Below are 21,091 nucleotides of genomic sequence, written 5' to 3'. Positions count from 1 at the left end.
TTTAGAATTAGAATTTTAGATAATCTCACGACTTATTTATGGAAAAGAAAAAGTTGAAAAACTGACCATCTTTATACTTTCTCTTCCTAATTCTGCTTTATTTTGTAGTGGTTTACCACATAAAGTCCCATTAAAGGGGCAGTATTATGTATTTTTGGCACATAGTGCCATTTTATAGCATAATCAAGTAACTATGTTAACTTTGGTGGTTATAAGAATGATACATCAAATATGACCTAAAAGAAATTTGACTTCCTCTGTTTTGTCTCTGTCCCTTGAAAAACTCCTGCTCTTTCTGAAACTCGGCCCTCAGGAAGTCCTCACAGCATGGCTCCTCTATTAACCCTTTAACAACATTCTTATCAGCGTTTCACTGAGAAGTAGCTCTTATAAGGAGCTAGGCAGATGTACAGTTCCACCAGGTGTTTGCTAATTGTCGCTGGCTAGTCTGAAGGAGCTGAGTGGGGAGGTCGCGGAGTAACGCTGCTCTGTGAGGCGGAAGCTTAGAAGCTTGTAAACTGCAGCTCAGAGGAGGAGCTTTGTCTCGAAGGTGTAGCTAGGTTCCCTCAGGCGTTTTGAACACCTGAATGGTTGCCACGGGAGATTAAAGGATTTCTCAAATATGCAGAATCAAGCCAACACTCCAGATATGTTTTTGATGATTATAACATGACATAAAACATCAAAAGGTTGATTTTACATAATACTGCCCCTTTAAAATATATTCCAGCTTTTGTTTGTAGCATGACAAAATGGATATAACCTCAAAGGATTCCAATATTTTTGCAAACCTAAAGCATCCAAAGAAAACAAAACAAAAAAACAACAAAATAAACAAAAAAAAACCAACAGAACTAGTAGGGTTGTGAGGAAACAATTGAGTGTGAATTACAGGGTGGTGGAAACAGGGTGTGAACCAAGACAAAGAAGAGTTACCTTGAAATGAAGGTTGTGAAGTGGTGTTGACAGCAGAGTGCTGGAAGGCAGTGGGAATGGACACAGAGGCGGGGAGGGGTGGTGAGGAAGTGAATGATGGCTGAACCGGGGCTTGAGAAGTGAAGTGCAAACTGGAGGAAGGGAAAGTGTTTACAGGGCCCTGAACAAAGTCACTAAACTCCTCGTCGTCCTCGACGACGTCCTGAGCGGCGACAGAGGACGGAGGGTGGGCGAGGACCTGAGAGGAGAGCCCAAAGGCGGCGGTGGAAGAGAAGGAAGAGGAGGACGGAGGGAAGGAGGCGGGGGTGTCTACGGGCCCCTGAAAGTCACTAAACTCATCACTGTCCTCGGAGAAAGCTGGGGGGAGGGAATGAGTGGTGACAGGCGGGTGTGATGGCGATGACTCTGCAAAACGGGGACATAATGAAGACAGCAAAAAAACACACACACACACAACGATGGAGAATGAATTAAAGGGGCTGTGAAGGTGGGAGTCAATGTTATGTGAAAAAAAAAAATGAAGCAAAATGTAACCAAAAAATAGTCAATATTTTATTATACATTTTTAGATTTTGCTTAACCATATAAGGATATTACGTGTGTGCCTTAACAGCATCTTAAGTTGCACTCTGTAACTTTCATAAAATATATGTTTTTGTTAAAACTGTCCCTATGTTGTGACAGTATGTTGAGCTCCTCCTGAGCTGCCTGCTCATCTGAAACAACGCACAACACACTGTTGACCAAGGAGGAGGGTCTTAGTGCCGTCAATCACCCTCATGTTCTCACTGTACATGTACATGATACGCTAATGACAGAGAAACATTAGCGTTACAGGAAAACTGTTTATACATCATCATGAGTGGCCATGCCAATTAGCCTTAGCTTAGACCCACCTTCTGGCTATGATTGGTTGTTTCTAGTTAGCACTGGGAGAACTGGGAGAAGGCAGACGAGTTAAATTTTTTTTGCAGATTATTCATTTTATAACATACTGTCACGACATAATGACAGTTTCAACAAATGCGTAACAAAATATTTTTTCTATAAAAGTGACATAACGCAGCTTTAAACGCACAGACTGGCCAACTTCAGCTTCACACTGACTCTTGTATTTATTTATAGTCTTTTGATGATTTTTTCAAATCATCTTGTAATAAAAACAACTTCAAAGATTCTTCCACCAACAACTGGTCACACAAATGAAAATATATGGAATATGCTCCATAAACGCAGCAGAAAGTGGCTCAATTCTTACTGACAGCAAGAATTGCGCGAGCAATTTGCTAATGGTTAAAATCGTATCTGGAGTATAATTGGATGTTAATGTATAATTCACAAACAAAAGTTAAATTATATCATTAAATGCCCCAAAGTAACATAACTGTTAACAAAAAATTTATTTACTTAAGAAGAGTGGAAGTGAGATCAAAAAACAGAAGTCTGAATTAAAAACACGACGACAATAAGACTGACAGAAATTCTGAAAAAATAAGTTGTATATTATGGGTCGAATACGGTGCAATCATGGATCAATTTTCAGACTGAAAGCAACATCCCTGACTCCCACAAACCACAGTTTCTTTAAGCTCTGAAGTAAAATGGGAGTAAAGTGTCAGGAACTCCATTAACAGATTGATGGTGAAGCTACCTGGCTTCTTGGTCTGTGACGAAGGAGTCGGGTGCATTTTAGCGTCCCTGCTGAACCCGTCCAAGTTGCCTTTGATGGCTTCCAAGGCGTCGTCCCGACTCTTCTCCCCTGTCTGAGCGCAAAACAAGCAGAGAGTTACACAAAGAAAATCTGAGGCCTGGAAACTGTATAAAAACAAAAGGTGACACTGGGAGGGAATCACCTTGGGCTTGACGCTGCTAAGCAGCCTCAGCTTCTGCTTTTGCTCCTCAAACTGTCTTCTCTTTCTGTCCTCCTCCAGCATCTTCTGCTGCTGCTCCAGACGTTTTCTGAAACAAAAACATAGGAAGTTTATAGGAACGCTGAACCTTAAAGGTACAACACTGTTGAAAAGGGGAACGTCATAAGACGTTACTTTTAGAGATATACCGATCCGATATTAATATCTGTATCGGTTCCAAACATTTGTTATGGCGACAGGTCTACACATGAACAACCTCTTACCCTCCCCATCCAGAACCAATCGGCAACAAGATGGAAATAAATATTGGTTGTTCATCTCAGCCCAATTTTATGTAATAGGACCAATACCAATTTGTTAAACAAAATGACTAAAAATCAGCTGATACTGATGCTAATGCTGATATACCGTTCATCCCTAGTTTAGATGTCTTAATTTGGACTCTGCAGTCTTGACAAAAGCTCACAATTCAGGTGTGATTAAAACATTTTTTCGTGTACAATTGTTTAGATTTTACATTTTTGTCTGCCTGTACATGGAACATCCAGCGTGACAGTTTAGTTGCAAAAGAGTCATTTGTTTTAATGTACATATTCAGAGTTTCAATGACTCCCTTTTCGCTAACATTTTTTGTTTCACTTTTAATAAAAATGTTTACAGCACATTCATTTCAGAGTGAGTGTTAACATTTTAAGTTGCAGTTATATTTTTCTTTTCGATTATATTTTAAAACATCATTGCTTCAGCCCCATACATGCAATAAAAACAGAACATATGAACGCTGATGCAGTAATGAGGAAGCCGAAACAACATGCTAGCATGTAGCTTACTGATGCTCCTCGGCCATCTGTTTCTGCATGTCAGCTGTGTACTGGGGTCCAGCTGGTCTCATGCCCATGAACTGGGGCTGACCTAAAAATGGCATCCCGGGGGTCTGCATCCCGATTGCAATCCCACCCTGAACAAAAACACACACAAACACACACAAAATTACATTAGCTTTCCTTCTGTCACGGTCTTTTTACTTGACATTAAATGGTTTCATAAAGGGAAAGGAAAAAATGTAATTCATACATTCTTACCAATGTAACATCTTCTCAATAACATCTTTGGAAGATGTTATTGAAAAGAAATCTGCTTATAGAATATTAGTCTATTAAAAATACCTTTCCTTAAAGGGGCAGTATTATGTAAAACCGACTTTTATGACATAATGTTATAATTTTATTCCCTCATTAAAACATACCTGGAGTGTTGCTTTGGTTCTTTCATGGATGTCTGAGAAATCCCTGTAATCTCCATGGCAACCATTCAGCTAGGTGAACTTAGTGGCGCATCGGAGGCGCAGTTTCCAAGCTTCGGAGTTTCCCCTTCCCCGCTACTCCTACTACACTCAGCTCCTTCAGACTAGCCAACATCAATCAGCAAACTAATTGGAACTACACATCTGCTGAGCTCATTATGAGCTACTTCTCAGTGAAACGCTGGTAAAAACATTAAATAGGTAATAGAAGAGTGATGCCATCACTTCCTGAAGGCAGAGGTTCAGAGAGAGCAAGAGCTTCTTAAAGAGACAGAGGCCCAACTTGAAGGCGTTATATTTCTTTTAAGTCGTTTTTGATATATGTAGCATTTTTATTACAACTGAAGGTAACATAGTTACTTCATTGTGCTTAAAAACAACACTCTACACCTGGAAAACACATAATACTGCCCCTTTGAATAACAAAAATCAGGAGCTCAAGTACGAAATAAAGGGAGGCTGACCTGCATTGGAATGGCACCGGGGGGCATCTGCCCCCCAAAGTTCACCCCCATCATTCCCTGCATGTTGGGCTGCATGACAGGAACCATGGGGAAACCCTGCTGTGGCTGCGGCTGCTGCTGTGGCATCGGGACCATTCCTTTGGGAGACAGACAAACAACGTTCCAAGCTGCTGGATGTGTCAACGTAGACAACTAGGGTCCGGTTCAAAGAACACAACGGGTCACAGAAATAACAGTCTGCCATGTTCGAAGATGATTTGATCTCGCTAACAAAACCACGTTTTTGAGAACAGCTGAGAACACACAAAGAAACACTAGAACAACCGAATCAGTGTTTCTACAGGCTACAGCGACAGCTTGGAGCAAAACAAGAAGAGTTGGACGTAGGTGGGGGAGTGAGGGAGGGATTTGGGAAAGTGTGTGTTCAAGTTCACAGATGCTGTACAAGCTGACAAACATTACTGAGCAGGGGCTCTCCCCCGAATCCACAAAGATGAGTCACCATGTTAAGACTCAACTGGGCCGAATAAATGGTTGTTGAAGAGGCCCCTCACATTCTAATTTGTCTGATGAAATGACATGGATGAAGGGAGCAGGAGGGACGCCTGTCCCGGTGGCGCGCCAACGGCTTATCAGGGGGTTTACGTCGATTTTGACGTAAACCCAAATGACACGAGTATGTGCTGTTAGGTGACAGCACGTCTGATTGTTCGCAGATAAGTGGCAAGATTAACGTTCTGTGGTGACAATAAACTCTTGTTAGGAGGAAAGACAAGAACGAAAAGCGGCGAAGCAGAAACACACCCACAACAGACCATTAATTCAGCCATCGATTATTCTGACGATTAATCAGATCAAACGTCGGTGTATCCGGCAGATTTTTTTATGCAATATTAGAAAGAATTTTAAAAGATGCAAATAAATACACATTAAAAAGAAATGATTCAATTCCTTTTTTAAATAAGAAAAGAAACATTTTATCACCTCAAATGCAAAAACAGTATTCTTTTAGTGAATGCTTCGTCATTTGTAACAAAGGATGCAAGACTTGTGTATCTTTTAGAAAGTTATCAGGTTATAAACATTCATATATTGATGCCTTTAGAATAACATACCTTGCGGTGGTCCCAGGCCCCCACCGACAGGATACATAAAGCTTGAGAAACAAAGAAGAAAAACAGAGATTAGGAGATTTTAAGCATCTCTTAGATAAAAATAATGTTGGACACAGAGACTGCGGCAGCAGAGAAATGGGCTTCCTACAAATTTGTGTTGACATTATTATTATTGGAATCGGGGTCCATTTCTACATTTATTTCCCCAATACATTTGTTAGCATCATAGGTAATTTTTAAGCAAGCTTGTAGCAAGTTTCTGATTTTATATTTTGTCTATTTCAAAGAAGGAGCCACACAAACTGAGATGAACACGTCACATCCTGACAAATCAAGACTCTTTTCTCATGATTTTAAAACGTTCTTCTGGTAAAATTTTGATTTTAATTCTGCTAATAGTATGGCTAATGATTCGTAATTAAATAAAACTTCTCACAGCCTGAACCTAATACTCCGACATGCAACTCGCAGAAGGAATGAATAAAATAAAATCCACTTTAAAAAAATAAAAAAATACGGACATTTGTGATTTATTGTTTAGAAAGTGAGAAAAAAATAGATTAAAATTGGAAATCAGATCCGATCTGGAAAAAACTACAAAAAAATATTTTTAAAATCTAAGTATTTCTCACACATCACCAGGATTGTCACAGTAAAGGAAAGACTGGCTGCTGCTCTTCCTCAACATCACAAGCTGCGCCTCCATTACAAACGTGAGCAAAACTTTGTCGACATGCTTTTAATGCCGAAAAAACACAATTTTGTAATTGCAGTGTTTCCGTTCAATAGAAAACGCAATTAAAATCACACGTGAATAAGTTGCTCTCGCAATAAGTAATAATAAAAAAAACACATCACCACCATCCCCTTCCTACCACTTCCTGTCGTCTTGTTCATCATTTCCGCCAGTAGTAGCATCCGGTTGTTATTGTTAAAACAATAAAGTGTTTTTATTGCAGTTAGGCAACATACACTCGTTTAAATACTGCCGAAAAAAACCCTCATCCTGTTGCTAAAACTTTATATTGAAAAACATGGGTTGTTGTTTTGGGGGTTTTTTATTGCAGTTTTTAAATGAATTTTTTTCATTATTCCAATTTTCGCAATTATGTGGTCAACTTAATCGCAACTTAGTCGCAAAGACAGGCATCCCTGCAGGGGGAACGGTGTGACGAGAGCCGCTGAGAGACAGGTCAATAAATCAGATGTCGTTCAAAGTGAAATGCTGAGTTTATGAAGCTAGAGAAGAATCTTTGTCATCAAGGGTCCAGACAGGATTAACTGGAACCACCATGTGCTCCAAGACCAACTGCTAGCTTGTTATACAAACCCAAAAGAGCTAAAAACAAAAATGACAAAGTGATCCTTTTAACACCGGACCTCAGGGTTAAGTTTTCCATTATGAAGCCTTTTAAACTGTAAATAGCTGCACCAGAACATACAGCAGAGTAACAAAAGCAATGAGGGAACGCAGCAGCCTGGAGTCAGCTTAGCGTCCCCGGGCGTTTTGGAGTCCGTCACTGGGCTTTTGGACCGACAAACAAGCCCTTAAAAAAATAATAGGAGAAAATCTCTCCAAGTCGGCTAAGCCTCCCACTTTACCAGAGCCAAACTAAACAAGCCTTCAGCTATTTGTCAAACAACTTCTTGCCTCTCTTTTCTTCTTCAGGCTGAAAGCAACCAGGCAGGAACACAAAAAGACAGCCAGGAGGCGCTCCACCTGAGCCAACCAACATTTACTTTAGATCAGCAGAGCTAAACAATATCAAGTAGAATCAAATCACATTAAATGAGTATTAAAAGGGTCTACATTCTTTTATATATATGTGCATCTAATAGGAGAAACAATAAGAAACAATTTGCATCAGAAACTGATATTCGCTGTGATTGTGTTCATAACTTTATTACCAAAAGGGCCAAAAAAATTAGGTTACATTCAGTAAGGCTGTGAGGATTCCTGGCTAAGCAGCCCCACTTACATAAACTAGAGCTGACGAAGAATGAGAAACGACGCAGGCCATCAAATGTTACTTTAGTCATAGACCATTCAATCAGTTATTCTGATGATTAATCAATTAATCGGATTACAAAAATGGCACATTCTGCCTATTTTTCTTTTACCATGCAAACCTTTTTTATGAAATATTAGAAATACTTTAAAAGATGCAAACAAATAATTCAATACTTTTTTAAATAAGAAACAAAACATTTTATTGCAACATAAAATGCATATGATATAGCATTGTTTTAGTGTACGTTTTATCATTTGTATCAAATTACAACAACTGCAGCTAAAACGACACTAACAACATGAGCTTGACTTAACATCAGTACACTGTTGACTTTTTTTTAGATTAATCGATAAGTAATTGGATTGTAAAGATTATCTGAAATGCTAATTTTATATATTTTTTTTGGCTTAATTGCTCTTCTGACTATGTTGTTCTTCCAGAAATGTGACTGTTTTTAATGAAAAAAGTCATTAAAAAAATGACTTTTCTTTAAAGTCATTTTGCTGTAGTTAATAATTTATTACTAAATTACTCAACGATTATTCGTTTCAGCCCTGAAACATTTAGAGGTAAACTAAGAGCAGGAGGTGAAAATGTCAGTGAGAGGATGCCTCACTCTGACGGGTTTTCAGGGTCAACCTGTTCCCTGGAAGAGCTGCAGCTTGAGGAGGCTTTTTCTAAGAGCACAACAGCAAATAACAGGCCACGGCCGAGGAGATTAACATGGTGAAGGATAAGCAGCTACAGCAGCTGTGGCACTGAGCAGACTCATGGATCGCAGAAAAAAAAAAAAGTGTGGTGAAAGAAAGGCTTTAATAAAACGCATTTGGTTTGCAAACGCTTTCTATTGTTTTCAAGATGTACATATGATCTATAAAGGGAAAATGGAGGCTGCATTTAGAAGAGTAGGTGGTGGAGGACAGTTAACAGCGAGGCGCTATGCATGAATCTGTCATCACTCCTTACATGACAGGATGCAACACGCAGAGTTTTTACTACATATTTATAAGGAAGTCTTTGCAAATGGACTTAGATGTAGCTAAGGCTGAAACAATCGAAACGTTTGTTCCGCTTTAGTTAATAATTTTTTTTTTTTTTAAAACAGAAATGTTTTATAAAGAATGACAGCCAATTATAGTCAATAGATTATTTTCCATTGATTAGCGTCTACAAAAAGAGAGGTGTGCAACTAATAGGGGTTCCCCAATTACCATTTTTATTGTAATATTAACATATTAAAAAATATATTTAACTTGTGCTTCCAGACTTCCCCCGTAAGCTTTTAAACAGCTTCCTTGAGACCTGATTCACACACCAAGATTTTGTACTTTGTAGTTGCGATCTGTGTTATCTGGAGGAGCAGTGTGTTGTGCGTTCACCAAGGAATTCGTTGGATTGTGTGTGAACGAATACACTGAATTTTTTGCTCCAGTAATTATCACGATAAACAACACGGTTCGTTTTTAGCCCATTTCCAGGGCATAATAGTGCAATTCGCCCTCCCAAAGACAGAAACTTTAATTTTGTGAAACCATAAGTGAAATAAAATAGAGTCATACTGTATGTAAACAAAAATAAGATTAAAACATCCTGGTGAATTTCACCAGAATATTTTACGTCAGTCTTTATTAAAGACCAAGCAATTTATATGTGTGATATATTGCGTATTCCCAACTGAGATGCTGCGGGGAAGACATGCAGCAAGTGGGAATCGATCCCAGGACAAGCGCGTGGAAGACTGTGGCCTCTACCCACGGTGCGCGTGCTCTACCACCCAGCGCCCCACTGAGGGGCTTTTCATGTGATTTCCAGTGGTGTTTTTGTTGTAAGGTGATGCAAAAGGAAGATACAATTTCTCTATTCTCTGAGATGAACAAATAAGCGCTTATTGAATGATTATTTATAGATTTAAAGGCCTTAACCCACAGGGTAGTCGTGTTTTTCCGTCATTCGTGACCCGCCTTGGTCCCAGTGTTGAAGTCTTCGGTTTCACAGGTTGGATCAGTGTCACCTGGCTAGTTGAGATACTTGTAGCCAGAGAGTATTTATTATTCAGGCTGCTTCTTATGAATAAATCATGAGAGTGCCCTTTTTCATCTCCTCCACAGAACATCATAATTACCACCCATTCTAATACACTTTAATATTTCCAGCTACTTGGAGGAACATGCTAGCTATCCGTCAACTTTAAAGCAGATATATTTGACTCTTAAAGAGAAGCCTCGACACATAACAATTTGTCCTGTTCTATGTGAGGAGAAACAGTCGAAATTCAAATGCTACATGCTACATTAGCAAAAACACTGTTTCAATGGAGGGCTTTGTGAAATCTGACAATGAATGCAAACAGGCCTGTCAACATACCTGCAGGTAGCCAGAGGCTACAGGGGATTAATGAGCTTATCTCGAAGAAATATGGCGTCAAACGTCTGGATACTATCACAACAAGGCGAACAGCCAATACGGACAACATCAAATGTGTAAAAATGTTAGCTTCGTGATGTCATTCTGTTTATCTTTGACCACAACCAGACAGAGGCAGAGGGCTAACGTTAGCTGTGACAGCTGACAGCCAGCCAGCCGTCTCGTCTCATCACTCTGTGTCGACAATAAAAACCCGGCCTTTCGTCGTAAGCATTTTGAAGCCCTCTAAATGTAAAGCTGGGCGACATATAGAAGTGCGTATTTCATAAAGTTATTATTCCGTGCGATAAGTTCTGCTTCAAAAAGGCTAAAATACCTGCTGCCTCCCCCAGATCCTGGCCGCAGCGCCATCTTGATAACAGCAGTCACTAGTAAGAAGATGACGTCAGCGCTGACGACAAAAGGAACACTGATTTTGCCCTGAGTTTAGTCTGACAGGCACAGCTGACGACAGAGAAAGAGGGCGGATGTGGCCCCCAAACTAAGGCTGACAGGCGAGGTCAGCTTGGATGAACCCGACGAGATCTGCGCTACTTTCATTGTTAAGAATAATACGAATATTAACGAAGCATCCAGAATTGGACATATAATCAACCCATCCATCATCTTCCACTAGGTATGCTGGTAAAATTCTCAGAATAGTTTTTTTTTTTTTTTTTTTTTTCTGGCAACAGACGCAAAAACGTGACAAACAGCAATTCTACTTTGGAGAGATCACTTAATCTAACGTGCATATTTTTTGAACTGTGGGAGGAATCACGATTTCCTGGAGAAAATATTACCAAACAAAATAGTTCCAGCCAAGATTGAAGCCGATGGCCTTCTTGCTTACATGACAGCAGTACCAATTTTTGCCACCATGCTGCCCAAATTAAAACAATGATTGAAAATATTTTAACTGTAATCAATTGCATTATTTTTTTCAAGATACGTTTTTAAGACTACACAAATAAATGCACATCTTTGACGAGAATCAAACTTTGTGTGGTCGAAGCACGATCTCAGGCACAAAACCTGTTTGAGCTCAGTATACATTTGCTGAAAAATATTAACTGGCGGTCTCTTTTTATTAGATTTAAAATATTCTACTTATTTCCATCATTGACAGGATGGGAAAAAAGGTTGATGTCTGAAACTCTCAAAGCTTCAGCAGCAAATAAAAAATATATATATTAATAAGAGAGCTTCTTCCTATTACATGGAGGACAGAAACTGACGTACGTAAATAAAAGTTAAATAAATAAAAAATGAAAGAGACGCAAATCCATCTAAAAGTAAAGTAACAACAAAGAAATATATCTTTCTGTAAAATTTTAATTATGTGCTTAAAAATATAACTTGTTGGAATTAAGTTAAAAAAGAAACAATGTTAATCAAATTGTAAAACATGATGTATAGTTCTCCCTTTTTAAATTAATTGGTGCATTTTAAGTGTATCAGTTTGTTTATTGGGACATTTAGTAATTTCTGCTTTTATTCTTAATTATGTCAGTTTTGGTTTTTCTCAAACTGCTACCCTGTGTACAGAGATCACTGAACGACGTAAACAGGGACAATCAAACGGCGCGTCCGACCCAAGAATATTTCAGTACATGATTTGACCAGCAGATGTCGATGTTCAGCTCCGTTTGCTGGTTAGGCGGTACGTTATGAGCACAAAACTGTCCACAGCTCATTTGCTAATGATCTCGCACTTTACATTTCTTTGACTGGTGATTTATTTTATTTTATTTTATTTTATTTTTTATTTTTTTTTGGAACGAGTATTTTTGCATGGATGTTGGAAAGTTGATTTTTTCTGCATTTGTGGGTTGAACACCAGCAATTAAAAATCTCTTCTAATTTCAAAACAAAAGTATAGGTAGAAGCATTGTGTGATTAGTAAAAGGCAACGCATACAGATATCCTCATGAGATCATGTCTCCACTTTCAGGGACCAAACTCTGTCAGTAAATATAGTCTCTACAAAACAAAACAAGCAGACAAAAAAGAATTTGATAAAATAATCTTCCTGAAGTCCTAACCTCAATATATTTTCGCTTGTTTAAAGAAGGAGTATTGAGTAAAATCGACTTTTTTGGGCTTTACATCACGTTATAATGTTATTCTCTCATTAAAAACATACCTGGAGTTTTGCGCTGGTTCTATCTGGTGTGTTTGAGAAATCCTTTAATCTCCCGTGGCAACCATTCAGCTGGGTAGACCTAGCCCCGCCTTCATGGACGAAGCTCCTCCTCTGAGCAGCAGTCTGCAAGGTTCTGAACTTCTGCATTACAGAGCAATCCTCTCCCACGACTCCCCCATTCAGCTCCTTCAGACTAGCCAGCAGCAACTAGCAAACATCTGGTGGAATTGCTTGTTCCACTCGTAGCTCATTTTACAAGCTACTTCTCAGTGCAACGCTGGTAAAAACGTTGTTAAAGGGTGAGTAGCGGAGCCATGTTGTGAATGACTTCCTGAAGGCGGAGTCTCAGAAAGAGCAGGAGTTTTTAAAGGGTCAGAGGCTCAATTTCAAGGGATTAAATTATGAAGTCAAATTTCTTCTATGCCTTATTTGATAAGTATGTTTTTTATAACAACTGATGGTAACAGTTACTTGATTGTGTAATAAAATAGCTCTACATGCCTGGAAAATACATAACACTGGCCCTTTATAGAGAGTGCAATATTGCCATAAATACACCAGATTTTGTGGAATGCTCATTTCCATTCATGGTCAAACGAAACAAACAGCACAACATCAAAAAACAACAACACAATATCAAAATGAATATTTTTATTCTTTTAATAAAATGACATCAAAACACTTTTTATGTCTTGTACTTCAACCCATTAAGTCTCTTTAATTATATATAGGAATTTCTTTATTAAAGATTGGCTTTTGCATTTGTCTTCCACAGCCCTGCAGCTCAGAGTGTTTTGGGTCTTTGTGGGTCATGATGAAGTGATTCGGTTTCTTTGTCACGTTGCTGACGAGGCGGAGCAACAAGGGCAAAGCCTTTCCGGCTTTGTCTTGGTGGGAGGAAGATTTACAGCTTAATCCATCACATCATCGGCCCTCGGACTTTCAAAGTTCATATGCATCACATAGGAAGACATTAAGACTTTAATGTGACAATTAAGCCAAATTAGCATGTAACCAATGCGTGAGAATTTAGCTTTTAGCTTTAACTTACATAATAACAACAACAACAAAAAAAGACATTATTTTAGGAACTGTTTAGGAACAGTGAATTCACTGAATTCAAAATTAAACTCAATAATGATAATAGAAATAATAATATATTTAAATGGAAGGCACCTTTCAAGTCAAACCAAGTCACAGAACAAGAAGTGTAGAACAGAAACTACAAAACAATGAATGAGGGCAGATATCAATAAAATCAAACATAATTAATGGCACAGGAGATAATGACATGAAACGTCACTAAGTTTGAAAGAGTGTGAATGCTGCTGGTCGGTGAACCTTGACCCCTTTCTACTGACTTATTTAATGTCTAAGTTTGTTGGCATTCAGCTTCTATCCACCGCAAATCTGGGACAAACTTCCAGAAAACAGCAAAACAGCCGAAACACTGAGTTCCTTTAAACAGACTAAAAACCCACCTGATCAAAGTTGCTTTTGAACTGTAATAAATTGAACATTGACCAACATATCTGATGTGTATTGATGATTTTTAACAAACGCATTTGATTAAATGTAGTGTCTGTTGCTGGTTTTTGACGTGACGCGTTTATGATGTTTTTAAGTTTCCATGATGTAAAGCACTTTGAACTGCCTGCTTGCTGAAATGAGCAGTTCACATAAACTTGACTTTCTTGAAAGGTTTTCATTGGGATTATTCTGCATTCAGCCTCAATCTGTCAGATTAAAACACATTGACGTTGAAAGTGTTTGAACACTGTTGTAAAGACTCCAACACCGCTGTGGTTGTTTCTTATCGACTCGCTGCTGGAAACGCAGAAACTACAGAAGGCCGGTGACTCATCTGGCTCTCTCTGGAAAACAAAGGAGATTACTGCCGAGCTCCAGTGAGCACACGCCCATCTGAGCATCTTAGATGTTTTCAGCAGCAGCGATAACTTCGTGAGCATAAAAGTAACTAAAGCTCTTTCCTGGAAGCCAAAGGTTCAGCAGTGTCTGTTTCTACAGTTCATCAGGAAAGTATTCACATTTTATCATGTTACAGCCGTATTCTGGATTGTATTAAATTAGTCCCATTGGTCAGTATTATACACACACACGTGCCCCATTATGTTAATGTGCTCAAAAGGCGTCACCGCCTTTGCTGTGACGTTGAAAATGGACCCGTTTCCACCTGTGGTAAAATTAAGCTGAATGGACTTGAAAGGACACACAGCCGTCTATGTAAGGTCCCGGAGCTGACATCGGGTCAGGGGTCAAACACCAAGCATGAAATCAAAGGAATTCGTCTGTGGACCTCCGAGATGGGATTGTCTGGGTGAGGATCCGGAAACATTTCTGCTGGTTCGAAGGTTAAAGTGAGCTCAGCGGACTCCGACGTTGGTCGATGGAGGAAGTTCGGACCCAGCACGGCTCTTCCTAGAGTTGGCAGCCGGAGCGATTGGAGGAGAAGGGTCTTAGTCAGGGAGGTGACCAAGAGCCGGATGGTCACTCTGTCAGAACGCCAGCTGTGGATAGAAGAGAAGCTTCCAGACGAATCCAAAACATGTGGCCAATGTCTGAAAGGCTTCAGAATGACTGTGTGATGGTCCTGGAGTGGACAGGCCAGAGTCCAGACTTTAAGCTGACTGAACATCTGTGGAGAGATCAGAAAATGGCCGACAAACGTCTCCACACAATCAGATGGAGAAGAACTGGAGAGAAGAACAGGGCAAACTGGATGAAGATAGACAAGCTGAGCTGGAGGAACCAGATTCAAAATGACTGGAGGCTGAAATCAACAAAGTGTTAAGCAAAGACTGTGAACACGTAATTAAATGTGGATTCTTGGATTTCTATTTTTATTAAATTTACAAAAATCTGAAAGAAAATGTTCCACATCGTCATAATGGGACATGTGTGTGTTGAAATTTGAGGAAAAAGATTAATTTAATTCAGTTCAGTTCAAATTCAACAATACTTTATTGATCCCAAAGGGATATTAAACGTTGTAACTTATATTAACTCAGAAAATTCTTCAGAGTTACTGCAGATGGTGATGGTTGTTGGCAGAAAAGACCCTCCTGTAGCAGTCTGTGTCACAGCGACTTTGAAGAGGCTCTTCTCATTTGTTTTTCTAAGGCAGTCTGATGACGAGGATGGTCGGGGTCGTCCATCATTTTCTTGCAGAGGTTCCAGAGTTGTCCCCAGAACAGAACCTCCTTCACCAGATTGTTGAGCCTTTTTAAGGTTGTAACGCAACAAAATGTGGAAAAGGTGAAGCGCTGTACCTTTCATTTTGTGTTTGTCTAAAAAAAATACACATTTTTATAAATATGGACACTGAAATTCGTGAATTAACCCCACCCAAAAAAAACGTCTTCATTCCTATACATGCATCCAAAACACGAGCTGAACATCCACATCAGGAGGCATCGCTCAGGACGGGGAGCTGACTCCAGCTGCTTGGACTCTTTTCTTTTTCTTTCTTTTTTTTATTGCTTCTCTGAGGTCTCCTTCCCTCCCCGCTGTGAGTTCTGGGTTTAGCCGGAGGCCGGTCAGTTCAGTCCATCATCATCGACTCGACTGTTAGTCTGGACTGAATGTGGGCAGCCTCCACCCCACCACCACCACCCACAAGAGGAGGTCCGTCCAGAAGGTGAACATTAACCCGTCTTTTTTACATTTTTTTTTATTTCACTTTTCTTTTTTTTTTTCCAGGTATCCCACTATTCCCCATAAATCATTAACCTGTCCAGCGTCAGGCCTGCAAAGGCACCAGCATGACGTCGTCCATCCATCAGGACTCCCGTGACTCCCATCTGACTCTTAACCTCAGATGCAAATGGGCTCTGTTTGAAAAAGTCCAGCGACGACGGATTGTGTCCTGCAAGACGACGAACAAGAGCTGAAACAAAAATGAAACATTTTTAATGACGTATTAATGTCTGCATTTCTTTCAAAGTCAGTAAAATGTTGTTGCTGTGGTAAAATTGAATTTATATCAGTCATAGATCAACTCTAATGATTTATTATTTTCCTTCCCAAAAGAGTGACGCTCGACACAAATTCAAAGAAGAAACAGAACATTTCTGCAGATATTGTTTTGGGATTTGGAATTAAATAAATGTGACAATAAGCTGATTAGCTGAAACTCATAATCCATGTATTTCTAATTTTTATTTATTGTTAATAAATTACTGTAAAGTCATTAAAAATGCACTGGGTTAAAAAAACAGAATGTGGTTGAATCAAAACATTCTGCAAAGAAGAGCTGGGCTAACATTATTTCCCAGCGACTTAAATTTGCAGTATGTAACTTTATTTTTGACATATTTGTTTAAGCTCTCAATATCAGTACAATATGAGACAAATAATCTATGAAAAAAGCTAATCTGCCTGCTCTTTAGTTGGTGCTCCCAGTAATAACTAAAAACAATCAATCAGAGCCAGGAGGCGGGTCTTAATGCTGTCAATCATGCCTGTGTTGCTTTTGTGAATTCTAATGCTAGTTAGCATGGCTACCTATGACGGAAGATTAACAGTTTTCTTGTAAGAGTGAGTTGTTTGTTCCCCGTTAGAACAGTTAGCAGAGCGTTCACAAGGATGATTGAAGGCGCTAAGACCCTCCCCTGGCTCTGATTGGTTGTTTCTTTAGACAGTAATGTAGCTCCAGGAGGTGGTGGAGGAGAGTGATATATTCACAGATTATCTGGTTCATGTTATACTGTCAAGACATATTGGTAGTTTTAACAAATATGGAAAAAAAAACATATTTTCTTTAGAAATGCTACACACATTTATTGCTGGTTATCATAAATGCTGGACGGCAGTTGATGGAGGACATTACCAGTGATTAGTGTCGCAGGGTAATTCCAGTTGCACATAAGACCAGATCGTTTCTGAAAATTGGTTTTTGCATTTATTCAGGGAATCTTTGTCCAGATTAAAAACGAGTCAGACAGATAATAAGAAACATTTTTTAAAACGAGCAAAATCAAGAAAATCTGTAAGGAGGCAAATACTTTTACACAACCCCGTGAATATCATCCTCACTATTATTCATCTTTTCTAGCTGATGCTAAAGCTCAGAAGCCACCCAGCTGTCTCTGTAGGTGGTTCTGCGGTGGATGTACGGCGGAGGCGGCTGACTGATTCCCCGACTGCTGCAGGAACACAACAGAGCCCTTCTTGATGGAGGACTGCGGCTCCATACATGTGTATGTGTTTCTCTGCGGAGAGAGGTCGGCGTAAACTCGGGTCACAGTGACCAATTTGAGCTGCCTCTCGACCCCTGACCCCCGCTGGGCAGTCCTATCCATTAACCCTTTGGGGCTCAGCTGGAGTTGATGTAACATCCTTTCTTCTGGCGCTGCTAAACACATGGCAACATTCAGCCTGCAGCTTCCACTTTCTGTCCCTTTGTCCTCGTCCCTCTGTTTCCCAGGTGACTCCTCGGTTCTCGCGTTGACCTCCGGAGTCTCGGACGAACTGAATCAGCTGGCTGGCTTCCGGCATAGCAGTCAAATGCTTGATCCTCTCATACAGGAGTCTGCAACAATTAATATCTGCATTGAATTTGTTTGATTTTTGAAGGTTTGCTACAACATTTTCAGTTCCCTTTAGTAAAAGTTTGTTCCTTATAAAACACTAAGAAATATGAAATTTTTCACTAAACTAGAAAAACTGTCTTTAATTTGAGGGTTGTGCAGGTTTTACTAAAATAGCTGGATTTCAAATGTTGCTATGGAGATCTTGCCGGTCTCCTGTATATGGTATATTTTTGTAAACGGTTAAGAAAAATGTGCGTCGACACGATACTACTGAAAGTGATGTAGTTGGCATGCCGGGCCAATCGGTGGCGCTGCCTCCGGGGTCATACATGTGCAAGCATTTCATGTTATTTTCAAGTAACTTTGACGAGCAGACAACACGCAAACAACGTGTAAAGTACATGATGTTTTCATGCTGAACGACCGTAAAAATGTCATTAACGTATAAAAAAAAGTGTAAAGTACGTGTTGCCGGCATCTCAACATCGCGTAAACTATGTGTGTAAGCATTTCAATTATCCGTCAAAAATGTTGCTCGTCATTAACCCGTAAACAACACGTGAAGTACAGTATGTGTTAATTGAATGTCAACAACACGTAAAAATATCTATTGTTTGTGCCTGTTAAGTCTGTCAAGGTGCAAAAAGCATCTGTTTATGCCCCTTCTGGGCAACTCCACATCCTGGCAGGTTTGGATTTCAAATCAGAGCTCTGTAGATGGCTTGGGATCTCTTAATGGAGCTGAACAGACAGCGTTATGTGATAAATGAGAATGACGCAGATGTGGCAGATGGCCATGGAGTGGCCGAGCGTCCAGAGGAGATCTGACAAGCAGAGGCTTGGAGGAGGAAGGGTTGATGTGGGAACCAACGAGGCGTCTTCAACGCTAAAAAACCGCATGGAGTAAAGTGGAACGGGACAACAGGAAGCATAAAACAGCGTTCAATAATGATGAGGAAAATGACTGAAAGAGGTATCGCTGTGACTTGACTCCACCCCGAATGGCTGAGGCACAAAGCCAAAGTGAGGTCATCTAACCGCTCCTTAAATCCTCAGGAGGAGATGAAATTATTGGAGACAGGTGCGGAGACTGCAGCTCTAAAGAGAAACTTTGTAGAAATGGGCGGAGCTTTGTGGAAGTAGGCGGGGCTTTGTGAGAACAACTCCAGAATGGTTCCCATGGGAGATTAAAGGTTTTCTCAAACATAAGAATCATGTTTTCATGGTCATAAAATGACAAATGACAAAGCTCCACAAAGTTGATTTTACATTATACCCCACACCCTCTTATATTTTAAAATTATTCCATGCTGTAAACAGCATAGATTAAATAATGGCTTAAAAGTCCCAGATGGTGTGGAAATTCTTGCTCACATTGAGTGTATTTAAACCACAGTATTGTGCAATTTGAATAAATTTGCTTAATGGAAACACTGCAATTTTGAAAATGTTTTTTTTTTCATCATTAGCAGAATATTGACAAAGTTTTACACACATTTATGATGGAAACGCAGCGAGTAAGTGCTGTTTGCGAGGGAGCAAACATTGTGAGCGCAAACAGCATGTTTCTGATATGCTAATTGAAGCTTCTTCCACAAAGCAGACAGTTAAAAACCTGATACAAGTTAATCTAACGACCATTAGATTAATTGTCAGTATGGAATTGTTGTTTATATGAATAGCTTAAAATATAGTTTGTTTGCTTCATCAGCATTGAATAAACTTTTCAGATTCTTTATGCTTTAAGATACTTTAATAAGTGAAAAATCTCTTTTAAAATGATGATTAACCAGTCTTCATGATGCATGCACTCTTGATTAACTCATTTCTGTTAAAACTTTGACAGTCACTATTAGGACTTAAATTCATCTGACGTTACTTGTTATGCTCTATCACCCCTTTATTTAAAACAACACAACTGACCAACATCACATCCATAAGCAATTTTTGGATTTATCTAAATGTAAACATTTCTTGCTGTTAAAGATGTATCATTCCGTTTGTTGTGATTATTGTAGATATATGGTTTAAGGGGAAAATGAAAGCCTCATAACACGTCACTCAATAAAAGAAGCAATGTCTCTAGAGAGCAAACCCAAATAAGTGCAAAAGACATATTATTATTGCTAATTGTTAAACACATAAAAACAGCAGCCAAAATAGTCTTTTATGCAGGTCTAACATCCAGTCTGCTAATGAATTAAGTTTGTATTCAGGCCTTAATGATGGATCAGGTGGAGTGTTTAGAAATTCAACAGATGCAAACAAACCCTCTTGTATTTTAGTGTCTCTTGAAATGAAAGAGTCTAAGTCAGAACTTTACTGGCTTCCCGGGACTCGAAATCAAAGGCCTCATTGAAAAGCAAATGGAGCAACGTCAGAGGATTACAAGGCTTTCGTCAGCGGGGAGCCACGCTGCAGGGTCCGGCTCCACCAAATGTGGGTAATCTGAATCACAACACTGCAGGATCTGAAAACAGACCACTCTATGCATAAAATATTTTGCTTAAAGTGAAGCAGAAACGAGTCTTAAAATGATTCAGGAGGACAATATTGGCACTTCTTCGCTTCTGTAGTTTTTACACGTGAGAACCGATTCTGTAGGTCACCGTAGTGCTCACTAAACATGCAAAAACAATAATCACACATAAGAAACTGACAACAAAAAGTGTCTGAATTAGAGCAATAAATCAATAATAAGACAAATGCAGCTTAAAGCTGCAATAGGTCATTTTTATAAAAATAGTTTTGTTTCTTTACGTATTTGTTAAAGGAGCTGTATAATCTAAAATCAACTTTTTGAGATTTATAATCATGTTATAAAGTTACTCCCTGAGTATAGACATACCTGGAGTGTTGACTTCATTCTTTCATGCATGTTTGAGGAACATGGGTGTTCAAAGTGGGGCTCAGGGGCCATTTGCGGCCCTTGAAATTATTTTGAACGGTAAAACTTTGGCCAACAAAATAGAAAAGTAATAACCTCCAAAATCTGGAAGTTGTCTGCTTTCCTTTAAATGAGGCAGCAGTCCCAAGCCTCTTTAAGGATATTATGGTACAAGTAAATATTAAACAAAAAGGTCGCAAAAAATTTCATTTGACTTTTTAAATAAATTAATTTTGTGGCCACTAGTTTAGATTTGCCAGTTTTGGGGCTCAGGTGAGAAACAAAGTTTGGACAATATTGATCTTCTACTGATGTTTTTTTTGTTTGTTTTTTTTTTTTTTTTTTTTACAAATATAATAAAAAAAATATTACGATCAAAGACATTTAATCACACACCAAAAA

At 39.1% G+C, this 21,091-nt stretch overlaps 1 protein-coding gene across 7 annotated transcripts in view; it reads right to left on the bottom strand.

Moving 5' to 3' along the window:
* The window catches only part of synrg (synergin, gamma), a 53,893-nt gene extending 43,344 nt beyond the window's left edge, over window positions 1-10,549 (bottom strand). For 4 of the 7 annotated variants that reach the window (XM_028044881.1, XM_028044882.1, XM_028044883.1 and 1 more), the window contains exons 1-7: window positions 10,442-10,549; window positions 5,690-5,730; window positions 4,575-4,711; window positions 3,638-3,765; window positions 2,790-2,895; window positions 2,588-2,699; window positions 937-1,341 (exon numbers count right to left, since the gene is read on the bottom strand). In XM_028044881.1, the coding sequence (XP_027900682.1) occupies window positions 937-1,341; window positions 2,588-2,699; window positions 2,790-2,895; window positions 3,638-3,765; window positions 4,575-4,711; window positions 5,690-5,730; window positions 10,442-10,476 (964 nt within the window). In that variant the 5' untranslated portion in view covers window positions 10,477-10,549. The remainder of the gene's footprint in view (window positions 1-936; window positions 1,342-2,587; window positions 2,700-2,789; window positions 2,896-3,637; window positions 3,766-4,574; window positions 4,712-5,689; window positions 5,731-10,441) is intronic. The other 3 variants (XM_028044886.1, XM_028044887.1, XM_028044888.1) reach the window with 2 other exon arrangements.
* Window positions 10,550-21,091: the final 10,542 nt, after the last annotated feature.

This window comes from Xiphophorus couchianus, chromosome 18 (genome assembly GCF_001444195.1).
Source record: "Xiphophorus couchianus chromosome 18, X_couchianus-1.0, whole genome shotgun sequence".
NCBI classification, from domain to species: Eukaryota; Metazoa; Chordata; class Actinopteri; order Cyprinodontiformes; family Poeciliidae; genus Xiphophorus; species Xiphophorus couchianus.
The sequence above is the reverse complement of the archived record's forward strand: the minus strand, read 5'-3'. Positions and strand labels throughout refer to the sequence as shown.